The sequence below is a fragment of the Loxodonta africana genome, chromosome 2, assembly GCF_030014295.1.
Source record: "Loxodonta africana isolate mLoxAfr1 chromosome 2, mLoxAfr1.hap2, whole genome shotgun sequence".
Classification (NCBI taxonomy): Eukaryota; Metazoa; Chordata; class Mammalia; order Proboscidea; family Elephantidae; genus Loxodonta; species Loxodonta africana.
In genome coordinates this window covers 83,997,412-84,017,579 of record NC_087343.1, presented here as the reverse complement: position 1 = coordinate 84,017,579, position 20,168 = coordinate 83,997,412, and the positions used below count along the sequence as shown (strand labels likewise).

The following is a 20,168-nucleotide window of genomic DNA, read 5'->3' as shown; positions in this document are numbered from 1 at the left end:
ATTAAGGGAACTCTAGTGGCTAAGAGCTCAGGCTGCTGACAAAAGGTTGGCAGTTTGAATCTACTAGCCATTCCCTAAAAACCCCATGGGACAGTTCCACTCTGTCCTATAGTCACCATCAGTCAGAATTGACTGGACAGCAATGGGTTTAAGAGTTGTATTACATATCTATATTTTGCTAATTTATAGAGTTGCCAGTTATGGCATAATGTATTTATTTTCTTGTTTACTACATACATTTCAAGGCCAATTTGATTAATTAAAAATTATGGGAATTGTTCAGTGACATATTTATGGTTGCTAATTGATAGAGATTTGATTGTTATATTCTGTTATCACAGAGTACAGGTTCACAGCCCAATTTAGGGGAGTTATTTACGACATATGTTATAAATGTCTATTTCCAAGGTTAGAACAACTTTCTAACAACTTACAGTTAATGGTTAAAGAGTATTATAGAAGTATACATGTTTCTATTTCTAACTTCAGACACTGTCTAATTTTACATTTAAAGTGACTTATACATAAGTGTTTAAAAGCATTATAAAAACATCATAATAGTGTAAAAAGCATTATAGAAGTATACATAATAGTGACTTACACCTAGGTATTTAAAAGCATAAGAAAATCGTAACAGTGTAAAAGCACTGTAGATGTGTATATAATAGTGATTTATACATAGGTGTTTAGAAGCACTATGAAAACATTAACAGTGAAAATCATTACAGAGACATACATAATAGTGAGGTGATTTGAGAACATTACAAGAAGCATATATAATAATACAGATCTGTACTACAGTGCCGGTGTACAATTGTTCAATGACAAAAATATTATATAAGAATTCAGAGCACCTTCTCAGAATGAATCATTATAAAAAATTTTTTACATGTTGCATACACGTGCCTGGTAATTAATTCAACAACCAGAGCTTCAGAGTTAACCTCTCCTATGCAAACTGTGCCAAATTACAGTGAATGTAGTTTAGTGCTAGAGTTAGGAAAGAACCAACCTGATTATATGCTTCTCTGTATAAAAAGGCACATCTCACAGGGATCACTGAAATTTGATAATGTCCTGCAACACCTAGCTTACTAGTTCTGGTATTATTTTTTAATTTTCTTGGATTTTCTACACACTCATTAAATTATGTCTTCTGAGAATAAAGAAAGCTTTATTTTTTCTTTTCTAACAGGTACGCCATTTTTTCATTTATCTTGCCTTATTCCACTTTACAGGATACTGAGTACAATACTGAGTGAAAGTGACAGGAAATCAGTAAAACATCCTTGTGTTTCACTGACCTTAGGTAGACAGTATTTCACCACGGAGTATGATGCTAGCCATAGATTTTTCCTGAGTACTCTTTATAAGCTTGAGAAATTCCCTTATAGTCTTAGTTCACTTATAATTTATCATAAATTGGTGTTGATTTTTTTCAAATGCTTTTTCCACATTCATTGAGATGACTATATGCTTTTTTTTTTTTTAATTGTGCTTTAAGTGAAAGTTTACAGCTCTAGTTTGTTTCTCATACAAAAATTAATACACACATTGTTATGTGACCCTAGTGCTCTCTCTATAAAGTGACAGCACACTCTCAGGGCAATAGTTTTAGGGGTTTGCCCAGCCTCCCTGGCTCTAGAAAATCTGGATTCTATGAGAATGGGAACTTCTGTTCTACATTTTCCCCTTTTGATTAAGAGTCTTCTATAGGATGTTTGATCAAAATGTTCAGTAATGGTAGCTGGGCACCATCCAGTTCTTCTGGTCTTAAAGTGGGCTGTAATTTGTATAGGCAATTTGCCTCATGTTCCATCTCCTCCTCCTATTCCTGCCTCTCCTTTCTCTTGCTACAGGCAAATAGAGACCAACTGTTGTGCCTTGGAGGGCTGCTTGCAAGCTTTTAACACCCCAGGCACTATGCAACAAACTAGGAGGCACCAATGATTTATTTTTTGGAATGTTAAACCAACCTGAGCAGTATATTATCCTTTTTACAGATTACTGAATTCAATGTGATTACATTTTGTTAAGGATTATTGTGTCTACATTCATGAGGGATACTGATCTGTGGTTTTCTTTTTTTCTATAACGTCTTCAGTTGACTTTGGTATTAGGACAATGCTGGCCTCATAAAAAGAGTTGGGAAGTGTTCCCTTCTCTATTTTCTGAGTTTGTGAAGGACTGGTATTATACCTTCCTTAAATGTTTGACACAATCTTCCAATGATGTCATCTGGGCCTGAAGTTTTCTTTCTGGGAAGGTTTTTAGTTACGAACTCAATTTTGTTATTAGATATTTATAAGGCTACTGAAAATTTTCTATTTCTCCTTGAATCTGTTCTGATAATGCGTATTTTTCTAAGAAGTATGTTCATTTTACCTAAGTTGCAGAATTTATTTGCACAAAGTTGTTCATATTCCCTTATTAACCTTCCAACATCTGTAGCATCTGCAGTGGTGTCTGCACGTTAACGCCATATATTGATAATACGTGGTTTTCCTTTTTTCTTGATGAATTTAGTGAGAGGTTTATAAAATTTCTCGATTTAAGAAAAAAAAAAACAAGATTTTGTTTGATTAATTTTTCTCTGTTCTTAGGATCTGTTTCCTATTTCATTGATCTCCACAACTAATTTTTTTTTTAAAACTTTTACATAACTTCGGGTTTAATTTGCTCTCTTTTTTTCCCAAGCTTCTCAGGGTAGAAGCTTAGAAAATTGATTTGAGACATCTTCTCTTCCCTAATATAAGCATTTAAAGCTATAAATTTATAGGCACAACTTTAACCTCATTCCTTAATACCTTGCCAAGGACTCCCGTTAAAATTTCATGGCCCTAATGTTGTTTAAAGAGCCCTGGTAGCACAGTGGTTAAAACACTTGGCTGCTAACTGATCGGTCAGCAGTTTAAACCCACCAGCTGCTCCATGGGAGAAAGAAGTGGCAGCCTGTTTCTGTAAAGATTTATAGCCTTGGAAACCCTATTGGGCAGACCTACTCTGTTCTATAGGGTCGCTATGATTGGAATCAACTCGACGGCAATGAGTTTGGTTTTGGGAATGTTTTTGTTCACTTCCCAGGAAGAAACGGCTAAGAATTCGAACAAAAAGACCATTGGGAAAAGAAAAACCTCAGAACCAAATCAGTCGCCCTGAAGTGTTCTGCCAGGCTGAATTAGGCTCCACATAGGCCCACCACTTCTGGGGCATGGGTTCAGATAGTACACTGGCAACTGGGACAAATGAAAATGTTTGAAGGCTAGTTACTTAGAAAAATGCATTTATAACAAAATCAATTCAGTGCAAATTCTTCTTAAATGCACTTAAGAAAATAATATATCCCTAGAATAAGTCTGAATACTGATGACAGCACAACAGACATACGTATATACTCAGGTACCATCTCTACTTTACATGATAGCTTTTCTCACTGACGATTCATTAGATCAGTTCAGTACACATCACAGCTAACACTGCTACTGTCAGAGTGAAACATGGCTGTGTATCTCACTTTGTTTAGGTGCTGTGTATCTTGGTAACACAAAAAATACTAGCAGAACTTAAATTAGGATTGAAAAGACTACTTGGGGAGTTGTATCAGAAAGATCTGTATTGATATTGTGAGTCTGACTTAGTAACACAAGTACAGTTCAAATCAGAAACAACCGCTCCAAATGTAAGTGAGCTGGCTATAAAATGTCATCGTAAGAACTGAAATACTTCTGTGGCAAACAGCCACACAGTGATACTGCACAAAATAAGCAATTTTTTAGCATTGCTTATAACAAATACCTTGCCAAATCAACTATAATTGCTATTTTACTAAGCATGGATTTTCTAATTTAAAAGTAAGTAGTAATCAGCAACGCAGTGAAAAAGAGCATTTTTCTTTGGAAGACCTGAATTTGAGTATTGTACAGCTCCACCACTTATCAACTAGCTGTGACAATTATTCCAGTATTATTTTTCTTATCTATGAAGTAGGCACAATAAAAGCACTCACTTGCATGGTTGTCGTGAGGATTAAATGAGGAAATTTATGTAATAGCACCATTTAATGCAATCTGATATACTGTATGAGCGTAGCAATGACAATTATTACTACTACCTATTGTGGTGTCTGAAAACAATTACTTGCTAAGTAAATCTAGCTGTTTACTAAAAATACTTCTTTTTGAAAGTTCCCAAGAAAGCTAAAAAAAAAAAAAGGGTGGTCATGGCTGATGGAATATTTGAAGAGCAATGTTTTAGAAAAAGAATGTAGTAAAATCCAATTTTTACCTTAAAAGAAAAAAAGTTACAAATTTTTAAAGTATGCTGGCTGTCTCTCCTCACCTACACCCCAACTCCCAGGAAAAAATGGAGCAGTAAGTGACGCTAGTAACAATACAGCCTAACAAGTAGGTTCAATCAATTTGCTAATGTTAATGCCCAATATAAACTGTAATGTAATTAATATGAAAGTAAAAATTCATATAGGTCCTGGATTGTTGACACTAAACTGAACAGACTGTGTTTGCTACACATGGCAGCAGAGTCAGGGCCTCCACGTCATCTAGTTCATTCCTGGCCCTCCAGTTGAATTGTTAATGGACAAACAACTACAGTTCATTCAAAACTTTGGAGGCAACTGCAGCGTCTAACAATTCTTACTTAAATTTCATATTACCATTTTGACCAAAATGCCAAGTTTATGATATAAAATTGTCTGACAACACAATGTTTTCCAAAAGCATTAATAAAGGAGAGTGTGTTAATCTTGAGACTAAGTCTCTCTTGTTCTATGTCCTGATTCATTAGTCAAGCTAAAAAAGACACACATAGCCAGCCAGGTTGAGGACTATAAAACAGGCAGTCTACTATTTAACCCAAACCCAGTGCTATTTAGGTCTAAAAATAATACTACCTTGATCTGCTGTCTTCGTAGCATGGCAAGTTCTCTCATGTCTCGAAATGGCTGTAGTAAATACTGATAGAGTTCAGTTGTGGCTTCTGCAAGGCTGCTGTAGGCTTCATCCTCCATCTGATACAAGTCCAGAAGTTCCACCATGCTCTCTGTATTCTTGTGCTTATCCAAGAGCTGTAGAATAAGAAAGCTTCATTACTAAGAAAGTAGAAAATGTAGCATAAAAATACTTGCTTTGTAACTCCCTCCCTCTCATCTCAGGACTCTGGAACTCTGAAACACAGCAAAGCAGGAGGGAACTAAAAGCACCAATTTTTTTTTTTTTTTTTTTGTGTGTGTGTGTGTGGGTATATTTGAAATTCTTTATTTTCTCCTCACACCTGATGCAAATTAGGCTGGATACAGAATTCTACATTGGAAATTATTTTTCCTAAAAAATTTTAAGGTATTGCTCAATCGTCTTACTGCTCCTTATGTTGCTTTTAAGAGATCTAATGCCATTCTAATTTCATTTTTAATTGTGCATTAGGTCAAAGTTTATAGTTCAAGTTAATTTCTCATTCAAAAATTTATACACATATTGTTTTGTGACATTGGCTGCAATCCCCACAATGTGACGGCACACTCACCTTTTCTACCCTGGCTTCCCTGAGTCCATTTGTCCAGTTCCTGGCCCTTCATCCCTTCTTGTCCTGCTTTGGACAGGAGCTGCCTGCCTGGTCTCATATATCTGATTGAACTAAGAAGCATATTCCTCACATGTGTTATTTTTTGTTTTATAGACCTGTCCAATCTTTGATGAATCGTATTTGAATTTAACAGGCAAGATTTTAAAGAAGCTGTTATAATGATGTTAAAGGACATGACGGAAATATGCTTATAAAGAATAAATAAACAGAAAGACTCAAAAGAGAAACAGAAACTATTAAAAATAGGAAATTCTAGAACTGAAAAATATCTGGAAAAAAAACTTCACTGGATGGGTGGAGGAGTAAGCATTCAGCTAGCTAGCCAAAAGGTCAGCAGTTCAAATCCACCAGCTGCTCCTTGGAAACTCTATGGGGCAATTCTACTCTGTCCTATAGGGTCACCATGAGTCAGAACTAACTCAATGGCAATGGGTTTGGGTTTGGTTTTGGGTGGAGGACATCAGTAATGACAGAAAAAAATCAGTGAACGTGAAGATAAAAAACCACAACCAAACCCATCAAGTTGGTTCTAGCTCATGATAACCCCATGTGTTGCAGTAAAATACAATTGCGCTCCACAGGATTCAGGGCTGTGACCTTTCGAAAGCAAATCCAGAGGCCTTTCTTCTGAGGTGCCTCTGGATGGGTCTGAACCACCAACCTTTTGGTTAGCAGTTGAGTACTTAACCATTTGTCCCACTCAGGGACTCCACCAACTTGAAGAAAAGAAAAAATGTGCAAAGCCTGAGGCACCTGTGAGACAATTCCAAGAGGTCTAATGGACAGCTAATTGATGTTCTAGAAGGAGTTGTGTTTAGAAAGAGAGGAGAAAGAAAATGGGGCAAATTTTTTTTTTCAAGAAATAATTGCCAAAATAATCCCAAATTTGGTGAAAGACATTAATTTACATACTGACAAAACCATTTTAATTCTCCTGAAATCCAGATTTCTTGCTTTCATGGAAGCTGGGGTAACCTACATAGGCCATTGTCTTCTTGAACCTTGAGTCTTGAAAAAACTGGCTCCTAAAAGCCACCTTTGAGTCAAACAATGGTCCAGATAAACTAGTAAGACAGCTTTACTTCCGGCATTGTGTTCTTTTGAGGAATTCAGTTAGTTTTGGGAAACAGACTCCAAACATCAGCGTGGGAGCTATGTACATCAGTAATTGCTTAATTGTTCTTCAAGACAATGCTGTATGAAAATTCTTCCTGATCACAAATTTTTTTTTTTTATCAGTTCTGTGAATTCTGGAAGGTCTTCTCATCTTTGGAGCATTTCTGACACTCCAGTTGAAATGTTACCCCCATTTGCAAGTCATATATTCAATAAACTTCAATTTCTATTACTGGCTGAACGATTTCTGTTTTAACAATATTCAGAAAATTCAAATAACCCCAAACAGATAAGTACAAAATAACCCACATGTAGGTTCATCATAGTCAAACTACTGAAAAACAAGCAGACCTATACGATAAGTAATGTTACACTTTAGGCTGAAGGGAAATGATACAGATGGAAACTTAGATTTTCAGAAAAGAATAAAGAACACTGGAAATGGTCTGTAAATGGGCAAATATAAAAGATTACTTTTTTCTTTTAATTTTTCTAAAATATATGTGCGTGTTTAAAGCAAAAATTATAATATTGTAATATTGAAAGGTTTATAATGTATATGGATATGTCACCTACAGCATAAAGGACAGGGGTGTAGATGGGCCTACAAGACACGCAGTTCTTATATTTTACACGAAGTAGTACAAAGTTAACTCTAAGTATGGTATAATCAGGAGGAGCCTTGGTGGCACGATGGTTAAGTGCTCAGCTGCTAACTGAGAAGTTGGCGGTTCAAACCCACCAGTCACTCTGCAGGAAAAAGACGTAGCAATCTGCATCTTTAAAAGATTTACAGCCTTGGAAACCCTATAGGGCAATTCTACTCTGTCCTATTGGGTTGCTATGAGTTGGAATCAATCGATGGCAGCGATTTTGTTTTTTTGGTATGGTATAACATCTACAGCAACCACTGGGGGAAAAATAATGCAAAGAGGGATAGCTAAAGTCAACAGAGTAAGCAGAAATCTTAAATCCAACTTTATTGAGAATGACTTTAAATGTAAATTGACTGAACACTTTAAAGATATTGTTGGAATGAATTAAATAAAAAAAAAGTAAGACCCAACTACGTGCTGTCTACAAGAAATGCATTTTAAAATGCAAAGACACAGAAAAGTTGAACGGAAACAGACACTGATATCACATAAAGTAGACTTCAAGGAATAGAGTACTACTGGAGACAAAGAAGAACATTCCACACTGACAAAAGGGCCAATTCATCAGGAAGACATGATGATCATAAATGTATATGCACCTAATGACAGAGCTTCAAAATAAATGAGGCAAAAACAGACAGAAAGAAAAAGAATTCACAGAGTTGAAGATTTTTAACACTCCTCTCTCAGCAACTGATAGAACTAAACAAAAATCACTGGAAACAAAGGAGATCTGAATAACACTACCAACCACCATAACCTAATTGGCATTTATAGAAAATTACACTCAACTGCAGAATACACATTCTTTCTATGCATATGTGTTACAGTACCAAGACAGACCACAGCCATAAAAACAAGTCCCCCAAATTTAAAAAAACTGAAACAGAGTATGTTTTCTGACCACGGAATTAATATCAGGAAAAACCCCTGAATATTCGGAAATTAAACATCTTGCTTATAAAGAACCCATGTTCAAAAAATAAGTCACAAGGGAAATAAAAAAATATTCTGAACTGATTAATAATGAAAATACGACCTATAAAAATTCATAGGCTACAACTAAAGCCGCACTAGAGGAAAATGTATAGCTTTAAACACTTATATTAGAAAAGGAAGATAGAAAAACCAAAAAGGAACTGCTAACCACAAGTACATCTGTCTTCAATCTTTTCTGCATTTATCACGATGATGTTTATTGGTCCAGTTGTGAGGATTTTTGTTTTATGTAGAGATGTAATCCATACTGAAGGCTGTGGTCTTTGATCTTCATCAGTTGGTGCTTCAAGTCCTCTTCACTTTCAGCAAGCAAGGTTGTATCATCTGCATATCGCAGGTTGTTAATGAGTCTTCCTCTAATCCTGATACCCAATTCTTCTTCATATATCTTAAAATAGGAAATGGCTAAATATATTACGGTAAATGTACTTGGTGGATATCATATAGTTATTAAAAGTGACACATATAAAGTTCTGAACTAACATTGCATCATAAACATTTTACACGTTAAGAGGAAGGGATGGAAAGTTACAACATTACAACCTTGTGAAAACGGAAAAGCCTGACCTCAGGGAAATTACTTCCAAAATCCTAAGAAAAACAAAACAAACAAAAAAACCTAAAGGTCAGTCAAAATAAGATTAGTAAATTAATAGTGGCACTGGGTTCCATATATATAAATTTTCTATTGCTACGTAACAAATTACCACAAATTTGGGTGCTTAAAACAATACCCACTTATTATCTCATGAAGTCAAGCCTGAATGGATTCCTTGCTTAGGGCCGTACGAGGCAGAAGTGAAAGTGTCAGTCGGCTCAGGATCTTGTCTGGCAGCCTTGCGGAGGAATCCACTTTCAAGCTCATTCAGGTTGATGTCAATTCAGCTCCTTGTGGTTGTACGCTGAAGTCCTTGTTTCCTTGCTGATGATCAGCCAGGAGCCTCAATCAGCTCCTTAATATTGCGTGAATTCCTTCTCACAGGGCCCCTCCATCTTCAACCCAGCTGTGCTGAATCTTCTTCATCTTTCAAATCTCTCTGACAACTTCTGCTACCAGAAAAAGCTCGGCTTTTAAAGAGCTCATATGATTAGATTGGGCTCCTTCCATAATCTCCTTTTAGCATAAAAAGGAACATAAGTAGGGGAGTGATATCTCACAGTATTCACAGGTCCCTGTCATATTCAAAAAGGAAGGGATAATACAAGATTAGGAGCCCTGGTGGCGCAGTGGTTAAGAGCTCTGCTGCTAACCAAAAGGTCAGCAGTTTGAATCCACAGCTGGCTCCTAGAAAACTCTATGGGGCAGTTCTACTCTGTCCAGTAGGGTCACTGTGAGTCAGAACTGACATGGCAGCAATAACAGGTTTTTTATAGAAGGGTGAGGATCATCATGGGTTATTCCACATCACATAAATGAAATAAAAAATGATGATACATATGACAATGCCCAATATGTAAAATATCATGTTTTCTATAGTCATTCCTTCTAAGTAATTACTTTTACCAATAATGAATGGCCATCCCATAATGCTACTTCCAAGACTCTTTCTTAAGTAAAATTATCAGAGATTCAGCCAAGAACTTAATGCACAAGATGTAAGAACAGGCTAGCCATATACATATTAGTATCTCAGCAAAACAATAAACCCCTAAACAGCTAATAGTAAGAAGATAGTTAAACAAATCATAGTCTATCTACATAAGATGTTGTACAGCCATTAAATATTGTTTTGGAAGAATTTTTCTTAACATAAGAAAATGTTCAGAATATAACACTAAGATAGAAAAAAGATAAACCATTTATAGCATGTCTGTAATTACACTGTAATATATCACAGGCAACGAAAAGGAAACCAAAGTCTCAGAGAAGAAACTAGTCCACAGAGCTAACAGCCTACACAAGCCACGGTCTCATCTACCCTGTGACCAAAAGAATTAGATGGTGCCTGGCTTTTTTTTTTTTTGGCTACCACTACCAACTGTTCTGATCAGGCTCACAATAGATGAACCCTGAAAGAACAGGAGAAAAACAGGGAACAGAACTCAAATTCTTAAGAAGTTCAGACTTACTGGACCAGTTGAGACTAGGGGGCTCTATTATAGAGACTATTGCCCTGAGATACTCTTTAAACCTTGAAGTGAAACTATCCTCTGAAGCAAAATAACACTTTAAGGCAAAATAACAGGTTGGCACACAAAGTAAAGGCTATTATCCATAAGCATGGTGCTCCATTAAAAAACCATTTATATGAGACCAAAAGGTCAACAATTACTCTAAAGCAAAAATGAGAAGGGGGCAAGGAAAACAGCATACTGGAAACAGAACCACCAGAATGCAATTAAAAAGAATGTAGACACACTGCGAAAAATGTAGCCAATGTCGCTGAACAATTTGTGTAGAAATTGTCAAATGGAAACCTAATTTGCTGTGTAAACTTTCACCCAAAACACAATGAAATATTATTTTAAAAAACTGGGAAAAAAAGGTGAAGAAATACACCAAGGAATTCAAAAGTAGTTCTCTATGAATTGACAGATTATGTGCCTTGATTTTTTTTAATATTCTGTAGCTTCCAACTTTCCCACAATAAGCATAAATTATATAATAACAAGGTAAATGAAAGTAACCAATTATATCCCCCAAAATTATTTACATAAGAGTCCTAGTGACATAGTGGTTAAAGTGCCCAGCTGCAAACCAAAAGGTTGGCAATTAGAACCCACCAGCTGCTCCTGATGAGAAAGATGGGGCAGTCTGCTTCCATAAAGATTACAGCCTTGGAAATCCTACGGGGCAGTTTTACTTTGTCCTGGAGGGTGACTATGAGTCAGAATCAGTGGCAGTGGGTCTGGGTTTTTGGTAATATGGTAACATGCACAAAAAGCAAGACTAAGGCCAGAGTGGGAGGGGCAGGAGGCAAACTGAGATTTCTTACATTTGGTTGTGTATTTTTAAGTAAAACAAAACAAAACAAAAGATTCAAAAGAAAGCCATAGTAACTGTTACATATTGAATTGTGTCCCCCCAAAATGTGTACCAATTTGGCTAGGTCATGATTCCCAGTATTGTGTGACTGTCCACCATTTTGTCATCTGATGTGATTTTCCTGTGTTGTAAATCCTACCTCTATGATGTTAATGAGGCAGGATTAGAGACAGTTATGTTAATAAGGCAGGACTCGATGTACAAGATTAGGTTGTATCTTGAGTCAATCTCTTTTGAGACATAAAAGAGAAAAGCGAGCAGAGAAACAGGGGGACCTCCTACCACCAATAAAGCAGAGCCATGAGAAGTATGTATCCTTTGGATCCGGGGTCCCTGTGCTGAGAAGCTCCTAGACCAGTAGAAGATTGATGACAAGGACCTTCCCCCAGAGCTAACGGGGAGAGAAAACCTCCCCCTGCAAAAAACAAAAAACCCAAATCCGTTGCTGTGAGTCGATTCTGACTCATAGCAACCTTATAGGACAGAGGAGAACTGCCCCAAAGGGTTTCCAAGGAGCGCCTAGTGGATTCAAGCTGCCGACTTTTTGGTTAACAGCCTAACTCTTAACCACTATGCCACCAGGGTTTCCTCCCCTGCAGCTAATGCCCCAAATTTGCACTGCAGGCCTTCCATAAGAGAATAAACTTTTGTTTGTTAAAGTCATCTACTTGTAGTATTTCTATTACAGCAGCACTACACAACTGAGACAGTAACCAATTAACACTGGTTTTCATCCTTGCTAAGACCTATTGTTTTTACAAGCTGCTCAGAGCAAAGTCTTTCTGCTTTGTTAATAGGTGAATTTTTTGGTTGGTTGGTTGGTTTTGTTTGTTTGTTTTTAACAGAGGCCAATTAAAGCAAAAACAAGCAAGTCAAATATTGGTAATTTTAACAACTGTTAATATATAGATGATTTACGTCATTCAATAAAGTACTATATTTGTGGACTGTCTATTGTGTGCCCAGTACTAAGATGGATACTGCTTATTGATTTATTAAAAAAACACTTTTATGACCCTAATAGGAGGTAGTCATTCTGTCAGGTGCTAGGAACACAATGGTGAAGCAAAGCAGACACGGTTTCTACTTTCAAGGAGCTTAGAGTGTGGAGGGGAGACAGACATTAATCAAAGAAACTCTCTAACAAATGTAAAACTGCATATATGAATACCTCTGTAAAGAGAAAGGTAGATAGCTTGGAGATATAGACAGAAGCCAGGCTACTTTATGCTGAAAGCAAAGGGAAGCCATTAAAGGTTTTTGTTTTGTTTTCCCTCTTTGGTTCCAAGGAAACATCAAGGAATACTTTCCAAAGTAAAAGAATCTTGACCTGTGCTCTGCAGGATGAAAAAACACAAACTACGCAAAAAAGGAAGGGAAGACTGGGCCAGGCAGACAGAATGGCATGTACGAAGGCCCCATGGAGAACATAAAGCAAAGTTATAACAAAGACAGTGACAGCGGGCAGGAGCACGATAATAAAAAACATACTGGAGACAGAGACAGACCATGACAGCCTTGAGTTATACTCCAATACTCCAGTGAGGAGAACAGATTGGAGAGGTCATCAGATGGATGCAGAAAGTTCACAGGCTACTGTATCAACTCTATCAAAGTTGATAGTAGCTTACACTGGGGAAGAGAAGAGCACATTTTCAAGCAGGGATTTGGAGATAAAATCAACAGAACATGATAATGGACTGATTTTTAAGGGGAAGAGAAAGGAAGAAATTAAGTATGACTTGGAGCTCTGGTGGAGCGGTGGTTAAAGAGATTGCTTGCTAACCAAAAGGTCAGCAGTTTGAATCCACCAGCTGCTCCTTGGAAACCCTATGGGGCAGTTCTACTCTGTCCTACAAGGTTGCTATGAGGTGGAATTGACTTGACAGCAATGGGTTTGGGTTTTAGTTTTAACTAGGTTTCTGGAGCCCTGGTGATGCAGTGGTTAAGAGCTCAGCTGTTAACCAAAAGGTCAGCAGTTGGAATCCACCAGCTGCTCCTTGGAGCCTTACGGGGCAGTACTACCCTGTTGTATAGTGTCATAATACACTTTTTGTTTCTGACATCCACTGCAATAAAGAAAACAGGAACAGGTTTTTTCGAGGTGAAGATAGGGATTTACAGACACCGAACTCAAAGTGCTTAATAGACATCCAAGAGGAAAGGTCATGAAGTGGTTGCAAGACAGACCTTAGCCTTAAGATGTTTACCACCTAGGGAAACAAAACCAACAGATTTAAAAGTAAAACACTGTTTATAACTCATACTTCTTGACTTTAAAACTTAGACTATAAAGCTACAATAATGAAAAAAGTGAAATACTGGCATAAGGATAGACATATAGACCAACGACATGGAGTTGAGAATCCAGAAACAAACCCTCACATCTACAGTCAACTGATTTTCAACAAGGGTGTGAGACCATTCAATGGGGGAAAGAATAGTCTCTTGAACATACGGTGCTGGAACAAGTGGCTATCCATAAGCAAAAAAAACCTGGACCCTCACCTTACACCATATATAAAAATTAACTCAAAATGGATCAAAGACCTAAACTTTGGAGCTAACACTATAAAACTCACCTGCATGACGCTGGACTTTGCAATGATGTCTTAAATATGACACTAAAAGTACAGAAAGCAAAAGAAAAAATAAACTGAACTTCATTAAAATTAAAAATTTTGTACATCAGAGGACATTAACAAGAAACTGAAAAGACAATTTAGAGAATGGGAGAAAGTATTTGCAAATCATATACCTGAAAATGGTTTAATAACCACAATATATAAAGAATTCACACAATTCAACAACAAAAAGACAAACAAACCAATGAAAAAATGGATAAAGGACTTGAATAAAACCAAGCCAGTTGCCTTCAAGTCGATTCTGACTTATAGCGACACTACAGGACGGCGTAGAACTGCCCCATAGGGTTTTCCAGGCTGTAACCTTTACGTAAGCAGACTGCAACATCTTTCTCTCATGGGAGTGGCTAGTGGGTTCTAACTGCTGACCTTTCAGTTAGCAGCCTAGCACTTAACCACTGTTACCCCAGGGATCCTTTCATTAGTCTTTGGGAAAACGCAAATCAAAAAAACAATGAGATACCACTTCACACTAAGAGGGCTATAAAAAAATTAAAAAAAAAAAAACACAAAAGTAAGTGTGGGTGAGGACGTGGAGTAATTGAAACCTTCACAACCTGGTGGAAACGTAAAATGGTGCAGTCACTGCGGTTCCGCAAAAAGTTAAGCATAGAATTACCATATAATGACGTAATTTTACTCCTAGCTATGAAAAATTGAAATAATGACTCAAACAGATTTACTTTTACACCAATGTTCATAGCAGCATTATTCACAACACTCAAAAAGTGAAAAATCACCCAAGTGTCCATCAACTGATGAAATGATAAAACATGATGGGTGTGTATATCCATACATGTGTATACATATACACACATACACATACAAAATGGAATCTTATTTAGCCATAAAAAATGAAGTTTTGATATATGCTACAAATCTTGAAAACACTATATTAAGTGAAATAAGTCAGACACAAGAAGACAAACATTATGTGACTCTATATATACAAAATATCTAAAACAGGTAAATTCATTGAGACAAAAAGTTTATCAGAGGCTGGGGGGAGGGAAGAATGGGGAGTTACCACTTAATGGGCACAGACTTTCTGTTTGGGATGACGAAAAATTTTAGAAACCGATAGTGCTGATAGTTGTACAACATTGTGAACGTAATTAATGTCACTGAATTGTACACTTAAAAATGGTTAAAATGGCAACATTTATGTTACGAATATTTTAAGACAATGGAAAAAAAATAGCCAAAAAAAAGTAAAGCACTGACTGTAAAAGACAATAAAATATAGAGAAAAGGTGGATCAGAGTGGGCTAGAGCAGTTGGAAAAGGTGTTCTAATGCTGACATTTAAACTGGGTCTTTAAGGACAGAAAGTACTAGGTAGTGAGGCAGAGCAACCCAGATTTGAGAAGTCGTACGAATGAAAGCATCACAGATGAAAAATCTGAGTGAAGAGAAAGGGGCAGCAGTGGGTACATGTTAAGGACTACAGCATCACAGTGAGTCTGTAAATGCAGCATGTTTCAATTAGTAGTAAGCCTATTCCCAGATTAGGAAAAAAGAACCATACATGTGGTCAATCCACCCTGTTTTAATCTTTAGTCCACAGAGTTCAATTTAATAACTGACCATATCAAAGTGATGGTCATTTAGTACCTTGCTACTCTAAGTGTGGTCTGGGACCAGCAACACCAGCATTACCTGGGAACCTGTAAGAAATATAGAATCTTAGGGCCCACTCCAGACCTACAGAATCAGAATATGCATTTTAAAAGATCCCCATGTATCTGGGGCCTTAACCACTAGGAAGCGGCCATCTAAGATGCAACAATTGGTCCCAACTCACCTGGAGCAAAGGAGAATGAAGAACACTGAAGACACAAAGTAAGTATGAGCCCAAGAGTCAGGATGGGCCACATAAATCAGAAATACATCTGCCTGAGACCAGAAGAACTAGATGCCCGGCTACATCTGATGATTGCCATGACAGCGAACGAAACAGGGAATCCCTGAAGGAGGATAGCAGTGGGATGCAGACCTCAAATTCTCATAAAAAGACCAGACTTAATGGTCCGATTGAGACTGATGGAACCCCGGAGGTCATGGTCCCCGGACCTTCTGTTACCCCAAGACAGGAACCATTCCCGAAGCCACCTCTTCAGACAAGAACTGGACTGGACTATGGGATGGCTGGTGATACTGGTAAGGAGTGGGCTTCTTGGATCAAGTGGACACATGAGACTACGTGTGCGGGTACTATTTGGAGGGGAGATGTGAAGGCCGAGGGGGACGGAAGCTGGCTGAATGGACACAGAAATGCAGGGTGGAGAGAAGGAGTGTGCTGTCTCATTGCGGGGGGTGCAACTAGGAGTATATACCCACTGCCATCAAGTCAATTCCAACTCATAGCGACCCTACAGGACAGAACAGAACTGTGCCAGAGAGTTTCCGAGGAGCACCTGGGGGATTTGAACTGCCGATCTCTTGGTTAGCAGCCACAGCACTTAACCACTATACCACCAGGGTTTCCAGGAGTATACAGCAAGGCGTATATAAGGTTTTGTATGAGACTGACTTGATTTGTAAACTTTCACTTAAAGCACAATTAAAAAAAAAAAAAAAAGATCCCCATATAATGTGTATGCATATTAAAGTATGAGAAACCTCGATTTGGTGCACACCTTAATACTCCCATATTAACTATCAATCGGGAAGGTAAAAGCATCTGTACAGTTACATAAATTAGGTATTCAATTTTTATATCTGTAGAAATGACATGTAAGTTTTTTTTTTACCTAAAATAATTAATTTTCCTATCTCATTATTTCTCAGGCTACCATTTACTATCATTCTGTATTAGCTCAATTAGCACTAATTATTTAAACTAAAGTGGGGCCCAAATTACCATTTATCATAGTTTACTTCTTGTATTAAAGCATTTTTAGATATTCTAAGAAAAGGAACTGTTTTAACAAAGCCAATCACACAATTATCTTCAGCTTCAGAAGTCAAGTTGTTGTCGGTGTTGTTAGGTGCTGTTGAGTCTATTTTGACTTATAGCAACCCCGTGTGACAGACTAAAGCTGCCCCATAGAGTTTTCTAGGCTATAATCTTTTTTAATCTTTATAGCCCCCACATATTTGTCAGTTTGTCAAACTGTGGTGGCTTGCATGTTGCTGTGATACTGGAACCGACGTCACTGGTATGTCAAATACCAGCAGGGTCAACCACAGCGGACAGGTTTCACTGACCTTCGTGACTAAGACAGACTAGGAAGAAGGACCTGGCAGTCTACTTCTGAAAAAACTGAATGAAAAACCTTTAGAATAGCAGCAGAACACCATCTGATATAGCACCGGAAGAGCAGCCCTTCAGGTTGGAAGGCGCCCAAAATATGAATGGGGAAGAGCTGCTTCCTCAAAGTTAAGTCGACCTTAATGATGTGGATGGAGAACAGCTTTTGGGACCTTCATTTGCTGACGTGACATGACTCAAAATAAGAAAAAACAGCTGCAAACATTCATTAATAACAGGAACATGGAATGTAAGAAGTATGAATCTAGGAAAAATGGAAATAGTTAAAAATGAAATGGAATGCATAAACATCAAAATTCTAGGCATTAGTGAGCTGAAATGGACCAGTATTGGTCATTTTGATTTAGACAATCACATGGTCTACTACGTCAGGAATAAAAACTGAAGTGGAATGGCGTTACATTCATCGTCAAAAAGAACATTTCAGGATCTATCCTGAATTACAAAGCTCTCAGTGATAGGATAATATCCATATGCCTACAAGGATGACCAGTTAATACGACTATTATCCAAATTTACGCATCAACCACAGGCCAAAGATGAAGAAACTGAAGAATTTTTACCAACTTCAGTAGTCTGAAATTGATCGAACATGCAATCAAGATGTGTTGATAATTACTGGTGATTGGAACGTGAAAATTGGAAACAAAAAGAAGGATAAGTAGTTAGAAAATACGGCCTTGGTGACAGAATTGATGCTGGAGATCACATGACAGAATTTTGCAAGACCAACGACTTCTTCACTGCAAATACTTTTCTTCAACAACATAAACGGCAACTATATATGTGGACCTTGCAAAATGGAATACACAGGAATCAAATCGACTACGTCCATGAAAAGAGATGATGGAAAAACCTCAATATCCTCAGTCAGAACAAGGCCGGGAGCTGACTGTGGAACAGACAATTGCTCATATACAAGTTCAAGTTGAAGCTGAAGCAAGTTAGAACAAGTTCACCAGAGCCAAAGTTCGACCTTGAGAATATCCCACCTAAATTTAGAGACCATCTGGAGAACAGACCCGACGCACTGAACATTAATTACCGAACACCAAACCAGTTGTGGAATGACATCAAGGACATCATACATAAAGAAAGCAAAAGGTCATTTAAAAGATGGGAAACAAAGGAAAGTCCAAAATGGATGTCAGAAGAGACTGTGAAAGTTGGTCTTGAACATTGAGTAGCTAAAGAGAATGGAAGAAATGATGAAGGAAAAGAACTGAACAGAAGATTTCAAAGGGTGGCTAAAGAAGACAAAGTAAAGTATTAAAACGACATGTGTACAAATATTGTATAAGACCACTATTATAAGATCTTGAGAAATAGTAAAAACTGAGAAGAACGCATACCTTTGTGGTTACGAAGGGGGGAGGGAGGGAGGGAGGGAGAGGGTTTTTATTGATTAATCAGTAGATAAGAACTGCTTTGGGTGAAGGGAAAGACAACACCCAATACATGGAAGGTCAGCTCAATTGGATTGGACCAAAAGCAAAGAAGTTTCCGGGATAAAATGAATGCTTCAAAGGTCAGCGGAGCAGGGGTGGGGGTCTGGGGAACATGGTTTGCGGGGACTTCTAAGTCAATGGGCAAAATAATTCTATTATGAAAACATTCTGCATCCCACTTTGAAATGTGGCGTCTGGGGTCTTAAATGCTAACAAGCGGCCATCTAAGATGCATCAATTGGTCTCAACCCACCTGGAGCAAAGGAAAATGAAGAACACCAAGGTCACACGACAACTAAGAGCCCAAGAGACAGAAAGGGCCACAAGAACCAGAGACCTACATCATCCTGAGACCAGAAGAACTAGTTGGTGCCCAGCCACAATCGATGACTGCCCTGACAGGGAGCACAACAGAGAACTCCTGAGGGAACAGGAGATCAGTGGGATGCAGACCCCAAATTCTCATAAAAAAGACCAAACTTAATGGTCTGACTGAGACTAGAGGAATCCCGGCGGCCATGCTCCCCAGACCTTCTGTTGGCACAGGACAGGAACCATCCCCGAAGACAACTCATCAGACATGAAAGGGACTGGTCAGCGGGTGGGAGAGAGATGCTGATGAAGAGTGAGCTAATTAAATCAGGTGGACACTTCAGAGTGTGTTGGCAACTCTTGTCTGGAGGGGGGATGGGAGGATAGAGAGAGAGGGAAGCTGGCAAAATTGTCACGAAAGGAGAGACTGAAAGGGCTGACTCAATAGGGGGAGAGCAAGTGGGAATACGGAGTAAGATGGATGTAAACTTATATATGACAGACTGATTGGATTTGTAAACGTTCACTTGAAGCTTAATAAAAGTTAAAAAAAAATGACGTGTAAAGACCTGGAGTTAGAAAACCAAAAGAGAAGAACACACACTCACCACTCCTCAAGCCGAAAAAATTCAAGCCTCAAGTTGCAGTACTGAAGGATTCCACGGGGAAAATATTAAACAATGCAGAAAGCAACAAAACAGGATGAAAGAAATACAGAGAGTCGCTGCATCAGAAAAAACTGGTTGACATTCAACCATTTCAGGAGGTGGTATATGATCAAGAACCGATGGTACTGAAGGAAGAAGTCCAAGTTGCACTGAAGGCACTGGCGAAAAACAAGGCTCCAGGAACTGACTGAATACCAAATGAGATGTTTCAACAAATGGACACAACGCTGGAAGTGCTCACTTGTCTATGCCAAGATATTTGGAAGATGGCTACCTGGCCGACCAACTGAAGAGATCCATACTTGTGCCCATTACAAAATAAGGGTGATCCAACAGAATACAGAAATTATCAAGCAATATCATTACTATCACACACAAGTAAAATTTTGCTGAAGATCATTCAAAAGTGGTTGCAGCAGTACATCCACAGGGAACTGCCAGAAATTCAAGCCAGATTCAAAAGAGGA

At 37.9% G+C, this 20,168-nt stretch overlaps 1 protein-coding gene across 1 annotated transcript in view; it reads right to left on the bottom strand.

Annotated features, from left to right (window-relative positions):
• JMY (junction mediating and regulatory protein, p53 cofactor) overlaps positions 1 to 20,168 on the bottom strand; it is a 107,655-nt gene that overhangs the window by 65,933 nt on the left and 21,554 nt on the right. Inside the window, exon 2 of the mRNA XM_023545580.2 lies at positions 4,910 to 5,083. Within this exon, the coding sequence (XP_023401348.2) occupies positions 4,910 to 5,083 (174 nt within the window). The remainder of the gene's footprint in view (positions 1 to 4,909; positions 5,084 to 20,168) is intronic.